An 11,889-nucleotide genomic window follows, 5' to 3' on the forward strand; every position below is an offset into this window, starting at 1 on the left:
TTTAAATGTAGCGTAGAATACATAAAAGAATTGCGGAAGATACCAAAGGGATATTCAAACTCATAGGATAAAGACATACTGACAACATCATGGCAAAAAACGTAAAACGACCAAAAATACAAACAGTTTACGAAGCACAACATAGAAAAATAAAAACTGAGCAACACGAAAGCCACCAAAAATTGAGGTGGATCTCAGATACCACAGAAGGGATAGCAGATCCTGCTCCACCTATGACACTCGTCGTTTTACTTCCATAAAATACGCTGAAAAGTTATATCAAGTGATTAGGCATCATGGCATCATGGGATAGCGGACTGGTAATTGGCTCTTATATTAGACAAAGACATAACCAAATTCGTAAATCATTGGTCTTGTAAGTTTTTTTACACTAAAACTTGACCGAATGTGAAATTTTGAAGTTGAAACACGTTTTTCATAACAAAAGATAGTTGATAAACTTTGACAACTTGGTAATATGAATTCAAATCTGTAGAATGCTTGACTTTTCTACCTATATATAGCTACTATCAGTTTTATTACAAATGGGAATACAGGTCATTAATTTCGTGGTGTTTCTGTGTTGTTTTTCGTCTATAAGTTGTAAGTAACTATTCAATTTAGCTTCAGCAAATAGGCGATGACATAGATTTTTATATAAAAAATCCAAATTTTGGCATATTAGAAAATAGAAAAAAGTATTCCACGGTGTCTTCTTCCTTTTCCTCTAATATAATTGTAGGAATTTTCATATTCAAATAAAATGCCCGTAAAATCGGAAAAACACAGTTTGAAGTTTGTCTGAAAGGGCTCATTTTTCAAAAACCAAACCAATAAAATGTTGTTGCTAGATACATATTAATTTATATACGTCTATGTCAGATAGACTTAATCCAACGACAAACACATTTAACCAAAAGACCTTTAGCGGGAAACATTCAGTGTTCAACATTAGACAAGTGTCTTTATACGTCTATGTCAGACAGACTTAATCCAACGCCAAACACATTTAACCAAAAGACCTTTAGCGGGAAACATACAGTCTTCAACATTAGACAGTTGTCTATATACGTCTATGTCAGATAGACTTAATCCAACGACAATCACATTTAACCAAAAGACCTTTAGCGGGAAACATACAGTCTTCAACATTAGACAGGTGTCTACATACGTCTATGTCAGACAGACTTAATCCAACGACAAACACATTTAACCAAAAGACCTTTAGCGGGAAACATAAAGTCTTCAACATTAGACAGGTGTCTATATACGTCTATGTCAGATAGACTTATTCCAACGACAAACACATTTAACCAAAAGACCTTTAGCGGGAAACATACAGTCTTCAATATTAGACAGGTGTCTATATACGTCTATGTCAGATAGATTTAATCCAACGACAAACATGTTTAACCAAAAGACCTTTAGCGGGAAACATACAGTCTTCAACATTAGACAGGTGTCTATATACGTCTATGTCAGATAGACTTAATCCAACGCCAAACACATTTAACCAAAAGACCTTTAGCGGGAAACATTCAGTATTCAACATTAGACAGGTGTCTTTATACGTCTATGTCAGACAGACTTAATCCAACGACAAACATGTTTAACCAAAAGACCTTTATCGGGAAACATACAGTCTTCAACATTAGACAGGTGTCTATATACGTCTATGTCAGATAGACTTAATCCAACGCCAAACACATTTAACCAAAAGACCTTTAGCGGGAAACATTCAGTGTTCAACATTAGACAAGTGTCTTTATACGTCTATGTCAGACAGACTTAATCCAACGACAAACACATTTAACCAAAAGACCTTTAGCGGGAAACATACAGTCTTCACATTAGACAGGTGTCTAGATACGTCTATGTCAGATAGACTTAATCCAACGACAAACACATTTAACCTAAAGACCTTTAGTGGGAAACATACAGTCTTCAACATTAGACAGGTGTCTATATACGTCTATGTCAGATAGACTTAATCCAATGACAAACACATTTAACCAAAAGACCTTTAGCAGGAAACATACAGTCTTCAACATTAGACAGGTGTCTATATACGTCTATGTCAGATAGACTTAATCCAACGACAAACACATTTAACCAAAAGACCTTTAGCGGGAAACATACAGTCTTCAACATTAGACAGGTGTCTATATACGTCTATGTCAGATAGACTTAATCCAACGACAAACACATTTAACCAAAAGACCTTTAGCGGAAAACATACAGTCTTCAACATTAGACAGGTGTCTATATACGTCTATATCAGATAGACTTAATCCAACGCCAAACACATTTAACCAAAAGACCTTTAGCGGGAAACATACAGTCTTCAACATTAGACAGGTGTCTATATACGTCTATATCAGATAGACTTAATCCAACGCCAAACACATTTAACCAAAAGACCTTTAGCGGGAAACATACAGTCTTCAACATTAGACAGGTGTCTATATACGTCTATGTCAGATAGACTTAATCCGACGACAAACACTTTTAACCAAAAGACCTTTAGCGGGAAACATACAGTCTTCAACATTAGACAGGTGTCTATATAATAAGACAAGCTCTAAATCGTTCCGAGTATATAAACGTTGTAAACAAATTAAATAGAAACGAGTATTAGCTTTCAGTCAATGCCAAATTCTCAAAAAAAAATAAATACGATAAGACTACATGCAAGGATCCTGACTATATTTGGGGAAGTAAAATTATTTTTTTGAAACTTTTAATATAGACCAGTGGATTAAAAAACGAAAATAAAAGAACATACAACAAAATGAAGTACATGACATACACTTAAATTAAAATACCGGTATAATATCTTTGCAGTTTATCAGAGCAAGATCAACGTATTAACCTGCTGATAAGAAATCATGCCGTCCCCACTATTCAATAATGTTCTTGGTGGAGAAAACGTATTTATTTCTTTTCACCCCAAAACGCCACATTAAATGACGTATGATACAACAAAATTAATTTGGTGAAACATTCAACATCATTAAAGACCACTTATCCATTTCTGATAAAAGAAAAGAAAACATCGATGAGCCAGTTTTGGAAGGATGGGGATTTGTAAAGATACTATTCAGAGGGTTTTCATTTTAAGCGTTTGTACACAATTAAAACAGTTAACATTTACCTTTCGAACTTTTTATAAAAATTGAAAACTGCCTAAATTTTATACAATATCTGTTGACATGTAGCGTTCCTTTACAATGAAGATAAATCCTGCCATGAAACTATGAAAGCACGAATAAAAATCAACTCGAATAAAAAACAACACGAATTGCAAAACAGGAAGAAACGGGTTCATGGATTAATCGTTTTCTTTGAAAGAAATGTAGTCCTTTCGTATCCTGAATAAACATGAAATATTGGCCACTGAACATTAAGTAAACATGGTCATTCGGGGCCATTTATAGCTTTCTATATGAAATTGGTTTTCTCATTATAGATGAAATGGCCATACGGTTAACTCTGATTGTAACATATCAATTAAAAATATAACAGAGTCTCGGATACGATTTTGAAAAATACAAACTTTATTAAAAAACATTGATGCGAATTTCACTGCGCACAGCATGGATGTCTCTTTAATACGCATCAACAGATAAACATGACATCAAAATGTATGAAAGCCAAAGACAATTGATTGCATTATTCTCTGTAATATTAATACCTTATTAATAATCTTTTCTTGGGGTAGAAACCCCTTATTATTTAACCGCATAGCACCGCTGTTTCATTAATTCAGTCTTTAATCAATCCTTTGACAAGGTATCAGACGCGTAAAGTATACCCTTGAAAATCCCTTTGGTATCTTTGGCCTCTCTTTTTAATTGGGATTAAAAAGAAGAACAGGAAATTTACCAACAATGGTATCGAATGAATAGAACTTTCCTTTATTGAACGACAGTTTTTTTCAGCTTTTGTTGTAGAAACAATATCATTACTCATATTATTTTTTATCATATGCATACAATGCGTCTTATAAATTGATTTCGGGGTTACATTATTGCCGAGAAATATAAGGATGAATTAAATTTTCGTTGAATTAACCTGCGTCTTATGTGTAATAATTAAAAAATACGGCATTAATTGGCTATTTTGTCACAGTTATAACTTCCTCATACAGAAATGTTGTTATATTTTTGAGCTTTTAAAGTTTTTGGTATAAATATGTTTGTGGCTTTGAGTGCGTACCTGAAAAAAAAAACCCAGTGTAAATCTCTAAAATCACTTTTAAAGCAGTAAAATAACTACTTGTTGGTTTTTTTTTAGAAAAAGAATAATAACGATTAAATATGCCCTGCTAAATCAAGGTACTAAAAGGATTGAATAATGATACGTTTTGTACAAAATTTCAAACAACTACTCGAAAGCAAAATTTCAAAATAGAGTTCATATTTATTCATTAGCATAAAAATATGAAAACATTATTACATGTAACTTCGATTGTTGTTTGAACTCCAACACTGTCTTGTGATATTATGACATATCTATGACTGAGGACTCCTGGAGGCAAACTGAGTTGATTTTAACAAAAAAGCATACAGCCAGTAGAATGTATGTTCTATACCTTACTCCATTGGTTGTACAATATATTAAGAATTACATCTCTCAGTTTTTATTCTGATGAATCAGAGAGAAAAGAGAATATTGTTTGAATAATTTGCAAATAGTAGTGAACACTGGACAACAGCATGGCAAAAACGACAAAAAAGAGAAGAACAAAAAAAGAGAACAACAACCGAATAACAGTCCACAGGACACACACAGAAAACTAAAGACTGATCATAACGAACATAATCAAAAAAGGGAATTATTTCAGGTGCTCAAAAAGGTTAAGCATATCCTGCATCAAATATGGTACACGTTGTGTTTAATTTTGGTGATAAGTTTCATTTGATCCTTGAAGTTTTATGAGCAAAATTAAGAACTTATAACACTTTTAAGGAAGCTATCAAACCAAGAGTTCCAAGTGGTGAAGTTGAAATCATCCCTTCGAAAATTTTAAGGACGCCATCACGAGTTGGTTGACCGTTATGGAATATCCGTTTCACAGATGATAGCGGATATGTTTCAAATGTCGTAACTACAATCCCGTCCCCTTTTTCTCGAATGTGACCTACCGAATTAGACTTTTTACCGGGTTTGTATAAACATGAGCAACACGACGGGTGCCACATGTGGAACAGGATCAACTTACCCTTCCGGAGCACCTGAGATCACCCTCATTTTTTAATGGGGTTCGTGTTGCTCAGTCTTTAGTTTTCTATGTTGTTTTTTTAGTACTGTTGTTTGTCTGTTGATCTTTTTTCTTTTTTAGCCATGGCGTTGTCAGTTTATTTTCGACTTATGAGTTTGAATGTCCCTTTGGTATCTTTCGCCTCTCTTTTACTTTTTGCATTATAACTCCTCTTTAGGCTGTAAAAATGGATGGACACAATTTGGAAATAAGTGTTACTTCTTCAGTCACCAAGTCGAACCATGGACTGATGCAATGGTAAGTAATACTGTTCTGACCAAATTTCTTAAGTCCCAGTTAGTTGTGTGTTTAGAATTCCAAAATTTTCAATACACACATCAAATAAAATATATCCTTAAAGTGAGATGACATTAAACAAATAGTTTCTTTTTTAAAGCACCTACTTAACATTTGACTATTTATATTGCATTCGAATTTTTATTGTCTGTTCTATCTTTCTGCCCGGTTGTCAAAATAGAAGGTGCAATTTCCGTCAAGTCAAGATAAAAAGTCAAGGACGGACATTATCTTATCCTACAGGGCTGTATGGATATAAAAAGCCTTTTCCGGTAACTCTAGTGGAAATGGTAAAACTGAATGAAAGCCAAAATATTTCTTTGAGGCTCAATTGTTAATCACTTACAACCATATAAAAATTTTAATTTAATGAAAATGCATTTTTGACTTCAATAATTAACTACAATCAAGCTCATTGTTAATATATTTGCCAAACATGACTTCTCATACAGTTGACCGAAAACCAAAATACCACTATCTGCTAAACATGACTATCATATCCCTGTTTGAACATGTTGAATATCGAGAAAGATACAAAGGGGCAGTTAAAAACCATCGTAGAAGGGAAACAGACGACGCCTTGATAAAAAAAGGCGAACTGACAAACATCTACACCGACCAAATGGGTCCAGTTTAGAATTAAGTGTACCCGTGACATTTTGTTTGATACACTATTGATTTAAGTTTAATGTAACGACTCATTAAGGCGTCATAGAAAAGAGCTTTAACCAACAGTTTAACAAAATGTATAAAAATAAGAAGATGCGTGTAGTTAATTCACAAATTTGCAAACAAATTTCCTAACAGACACATATGTTTCTCAATTGAATTGTTTCATATTTTCATGTCGGGGCCTTTTATAGCCAACTATACGGTATTGCTTTTTCTTATTGTTGAAACCGTACGGTTGCTTACAATTGCTTAAATTCACTTTATTTGAACTTTGGTGGATAGTTGTCTCATTGGCAATCATACCTCATCTCCTTATTTTATATAAATAATATTAATGATCTTAATATTGGTATAAATATTGATTTTGATATCAGTAAATTAAAAATCAAACTATATATATTGTTTGTTTATATACATATTCACATTAATGGCTCTACAATCTGTCGATACCCGTTTCTTGGCATTGCACAAGGTCATGTTTTTCTGTGACTGTTAATGTTAAATCCATTGGATGTTGAATGTGTACTGATTGATATTTTAGTCTCAGATGCATGATTTTTTTTTATTAATTGTTATTTGTGTTCAACTAGCTGACAGTAACTGAAAGAACTCTCAGATCTGTAATTAATGTTCTTTTTTGTTGTTGTGGGGATGTATAAATACCCTGCAACGTCCGGTCATTGTTTTTGTTAGATGTCTTTCTGCTTTGTATCGATCTGATGAGTTAAGCCCTTTTCAATATTTATAGTCTGTTCTTAGGTTGCACTGTTACACCACTGTCCCAGGTTAGGCCTACAAACTAGTTAAACCCCACTACACTCTATATGTGCCTGTCCCAAGTCAGGATCCTGTAATTTGGTGGTTGTCGTTTGTTGCTGTATATCATATTTGCTTTTCGTTCATTGTTTTGTACCTAAATCAGGCCGTTAGTTTTCTCGTTTGAATTGTTTTACATTTGTCATTTCGTCGCACACCACATTTTCACATTTTTATTTTTGTGACGTCAACTGATTCTAGTCATTACCGATGCATGCTCAAAGTTTGAAGACAATTTAAGCGTTTAAATATACAATATTCAAATAAAACAATTTTGAAAGAGCGCGTCATTAAGGTTCATGTGGGCCCTTTTGCTAAAATGACTGCGTTTTCACCTCCAAATTTAAGTACAGACAAACCTGTGCATCTGGAAAAGTTTTAAGGCATAGCATGCCCTAGATAAATAAAATTCAAATGCATTGTATGTTTTAGAAAATTGAAAACTTAACTGGATTTTGCAGTGCACTTTTTTTCGTCCCTGCAGAAGATGATAAAATTAACAAACAGTTGAGTTTCACTTGATATGGTCCACTCATGTACACAGTTTAAATCACCAATTATTGTCAGGTTTCTATTGTCCATATATTGTCCATGTCAATCGATACAGTTCACTTTAATTATTACATGTGGGGAAGTTCTCAAACCTCTTTCACAACTTAGTTTATTTTGGCACCTTTTGGAGAAATGAAAAAAAGTGAACTGCAAAATCCTGTTAAGTTTTTAATTTTCTAAAACATAACATATATTTGAATTTTATTTATCTAGGGCATGCTATGCCTTAAAACTTTTCAAGATACACAGGTTTGTCTGTTCTCAGAGTAAAATTTGAGGTGAAAATGCAGCCATTTTAGTCGAAGGGTCCACATGAACCTTAATGCCATAATGCTCTCCTGGAATATGTCTTATTTCTGAATTTTTGGTAATAGTAAACTATCGTAATGCCTCGCTATTTCTTGTTCTCCATTCAATATAAGAAAGGAAGTTTGTTACATTTTTATTTACTATAAAAGTAATCACTTGCCCAAATGTCGATCACGTCATTGTATTCAATGTTACGGAGGATAACATGTACTTTCACTTAAGCTTTGAGCGTGAGAGATTTTATATTTACAGAAGAGACTAGAGAAGTACCATCCCATGTGAAATGAAATAGATGAAAATGTTGAAAACTCAAAACATAAAAAACACAAAACTTAAAACCAGAAACGGATACCCTCTCCATGAAAACATGATGCATGTTAATTTCTAATGATATTCCAGGATCTCGCAGAGGCGTAGAACCAACATATGATAAAATATAAAGGAGAAGGGATCCCTCTCGTTGTTTAACTCTATACATCTAAACAGATCACAGTTCCTACAAATTGATTTGTATCATAGTTTCTATCACCGGAATAAACGTTTTTCACTTTATTGCAAGTCAATACTACTGTTTAAAATCATAACAGAAAAGAATCAAACAGAAAAGTAAACAGAAAATATGCCAGTACGTGATTCTAATCTCTTCACATGTTTCGGAGAGGCATTGGGTACACAAGCTTGCTCCTTATCGGTGCTTCAATTCCAAAAAGAATTTCCTTCTGTTGGAGAACCGGAATACGCTGCAAGTAATATGTGCATTCTTAAAATTTTATAACGATTTTTTTCAGTCCGTTTGTCGTGTGTTTGATTCAAAATTAGCTGAGCCGATGACCTCAGCGGAATCTCATTATTTAATAAGTCACAGTCAGCATGTTGGTATGTATTTTTTTAAGACTACATTCAACAAATAATGTATCCAATCTTTCGTGCACGCCTGCATGATATGTGTATGAAAGGGGCTTGGAAATAAGATTATAAAAGTATACACAAGAAGCATATATATATTATATGTTAAACTATGAAGCCTTACATTGTCTAAATACTCTTATTTATTTTCTATAAATGTCTCTGTAGAATGCACTTTTATATCAATTTCTGATAAAAAAAGATGTTGAAAATACATGTTAATGATACCAATCTTTATTTTGTGATGCAAAATTTAAACCAATAATTGAAGATATAATAAGTAATATTTCTTTATGTATTTAAAAATTTGAATTCCAATAAAAAAAGGATGATTGAAAACACTAAGTTATTTAATTGTTCAACTTGTAAACAGCTACTATTATATGATGAAAAAAAATAAATTCATCATGGTAATCGGTTTGTTTTTATGAAGCGTTGTTTTATTTTGAAAAAAAAGAGATTCAAATATACTCATGCATATTGATTCAGCTGCTGAAATATTTTAAGTATATTACTCAAAAATTGACTTGTTCATAAATTCCATATAAGAAGTGCACACAACACAATTAGCAATAAAATTTGGAAATCAATATTATGTTTTTGGCGTTTTCTGATGAAGGTAAATTAAAAGGGCGCTTCGCTTATAAAGTGTTATTCTTATATGGTTATGTAGCTTTTCAAGTAATTTTGCATCCTCTTGGCATACATTTTTTCAGCAATCCCAATGAAGGTAAATAAAAAAGGTGCTTCAAATGTATAAAGTTCTATTCTAATTAACATATTACTTTATTTCTTTCACCTTAAAATTAATGATATGCAGACAGATGTATAAATTGATACCTTTAAAGACTATCATCTTCCGAGGATATCCTCCATCCAATAACCAGTGCTCCGATATTTGCATGATATGAAGGACGCATTAAGCATTGGTACCGAAGATTTGATTCTCAATAGCATTGTGCAACACCATCAGACAAAGTTGTCCGCAAATAATTTTTAGGTGTTATGGCTATTTCAATTTATTTCCTATATTTACACACATTTTATGTCATTTATATTCTAACAAGTCTTGAGTCTTTATGTATACACTTATAATGCAATGTAAAATCGAGAATGGAAATGGGGAATATGTCAAAGAGACAACATACCGACCAAAGAGCAGACAACAGCCGAAGGCCAGCAATGGGTCTTCAACGCAGCGAGAAAATCCCGCACCCGGAGGTGTTCCTCAGCTGTCCCCTAAATAAAATTGTGTACTAGTTCAGTGAAAATGGACGTCACACTAAACTCCAAAACATATAAATGAACTAAAATTAAAAAATCATACAAGACTAACAAAGGCCAGAGGCTCCTGACTTGGGACAGGCGCAAAAATGCGACGGGGTAAAACATGTTTTGTGAGATCTCAACCCTCCCCCTATACCTCTTGCCAATATAGAATAAACAAACACATAGCAATACGCGCAGTAAAACTCAGTTTAAAAGAAGTCCGAGTCCGATGTTAGAATAGGTAACAAAAGAAACTAAGCAAAATGACAATGCTATATAAACGAACAAAGGACTACTAGCAGTTATTGACATGCCAGCTCCAGACCTTAATTAAACTGATTGAAAGATTATGTCTTCATCATATGAAAATCTAGTACAATCCCTCCCGTTCGGGGTTTAGTATCATACCATCATAAAATATATGAAAAGAACATAACCCGTATCATGCCAACAACTGGTTTTAGAATAAATGTGTTTATTTCCGACTCAAAGACCCTATGAGTGAATCAATATTAATACCAAAATATGCAATCTTTAATGACTTGACAACAGTATCGTAACTATATCCTTTCCGAATAAGTCTGTTTAAAGGTTTGGTTAGCTTTTGAGGTGAATGCCGACATTTTTGTGCTTTGTAAAGAATATTACCATAAAATATTGGATGTGAAATACCTGAACGTATAAGATGTCTGCATGTTGATTTATATTTACGAATGATGTCCTTGTACCGATGATAACATTTAGTAAAATAAGCAATCAAGGTTTGAAGAAGTAGGTTCCATACTACAGAAAATGTCAGATATTTCAAAGAACGTGTTCTTATATATATATATATATATCTTTACTAGATCCAGGCCTAAGATTAGATAAAACCCCTTCTTGAAAATATCAAAATAGTTTTTCAAACTTTGCAGGAGGAAACTTTTGGATTGGCATATCAGATATAATTGATGAAGATAGATGGGTATACTCAACCGGACAAATACCGATAAAAGTTAATGATTTTCAACCGGGAGAACCTAATGCACATACTTCTGCAAATTGTGTGGCATTATGGGCTGGTCACCATGGATACTGGGCAGATGAGGACTGTCTTGCAAGACGGCAATTCATTTGTGAGACAGATAATGAGTAAGGTTATTTAAGAATAAGAACCCCCTCCCCAATAAAAGTAAAAAAGCAAACTCAATCAAATCTTGGAAGTGTGTTTTTTTTTTAATTACACACAGCAAACTTTATTCACACCGTATTTTATGTTGGCACTGGCCTAAATATTTAAAATCATGACAGGAAAAGTTCAATATCAAATATTGCCAACCCTTACACAGTTTGTGATAGCAACTTTTCCTACAATTTCAATTTACCTACAGCATGTGCATATTAAGTTCGCCTGAATTTTATAGACAGCGCATTTCAAATATAATCATCTTATGACGATGAAGTCTGACACAATATTCGGGATACGAAGCGTTTCATAATTGTACAAAATCCTTTTTTACTTCAAGACTGATACATACACTATTCATGAAATGTAAAAATTCAAAAAGGTTAACATTTTAGCTGATAAATGTTTGATATCAGATAGGAATAACATCTATCCGTCCACACCGGAATGCACGGTAGTATTACTAATTATTGACCTTAATGGGCATTCTCAAATGTAGCTTTTTTTTCTTTGTAGATCTACAGGGTCACAAATTGTTGGTTGACAATTTGATGTAATATATGATGATGCAGATATATCAATAAAACTATGTCCGCACTTTCGCACTATATTTTGGTTTTTTATCTATCCATTTCCTGAA

The 11,889-nt window shown here is 33.2% G+C and overlaps 1 protein-coding gene across 1 annotated transcript; it reads left to right on the forward strand.

Annotated features, from left to right (window-relative positions):
* The first annotated feature begins 3,631 nt into the window (after positions 1 to 3,631).
* Positions 3,632 to 11,219, forward strand: LOC127708411 (asialoglycoprotein receptor 1-like). Its single transcript, XM_052213284.1, has 4 exons — positions 3,632 to 3,644; positions 5,442 to 5,521; positions 8,698 to 8,785; positions 10,999 to 11,219. Exons 1-4 carry the CDS (start codon positions 3,632 to 3,634, stop codon positions 11,217 to 11,219), a joined length of 402 nt encoding a protein of 133 aa, XP_052069244.1.
* Positions 11,220 to 11,889: the final 670 nt, after the last annotated feature.

This window comes from Mytilus californianus, unplaced genomic scaffold, assembly GCF_021869535.1.
Source record: "Mytilus californianus isolate M0D057914Y unplaced genomic scaffold, xbMytCali1.0.p SCAF_7, whole genome shotgun sequence".
Classification (NCBI taxonomy): domain Eukaryota; kingdom Metazoa; phylum Mollusca; class Bivalvia; order Mytilida; family Mytilidae; genus Mytilus; species Mytilus californianus.

Bases quoted from the DNA above. Each gene is read 5' to 3' on its own strand.
- LOC127708411 (XM_052213284.1), top strand. The intron at 5,522-8,697 runs GTAAGTAATACT...GATTTTTTTCAG, and splicing joins AACCATGGACTGATGCAATG to TCCGTTTGTCGTGTGTTTGA. The intron at 8,786-10,998 runs GTATGTATTTTT...CAAACTTTGCAG, and splicing joins AAGTCACAGTCAGCATGTTG to GAGGAAACTTTTGGATTGGC.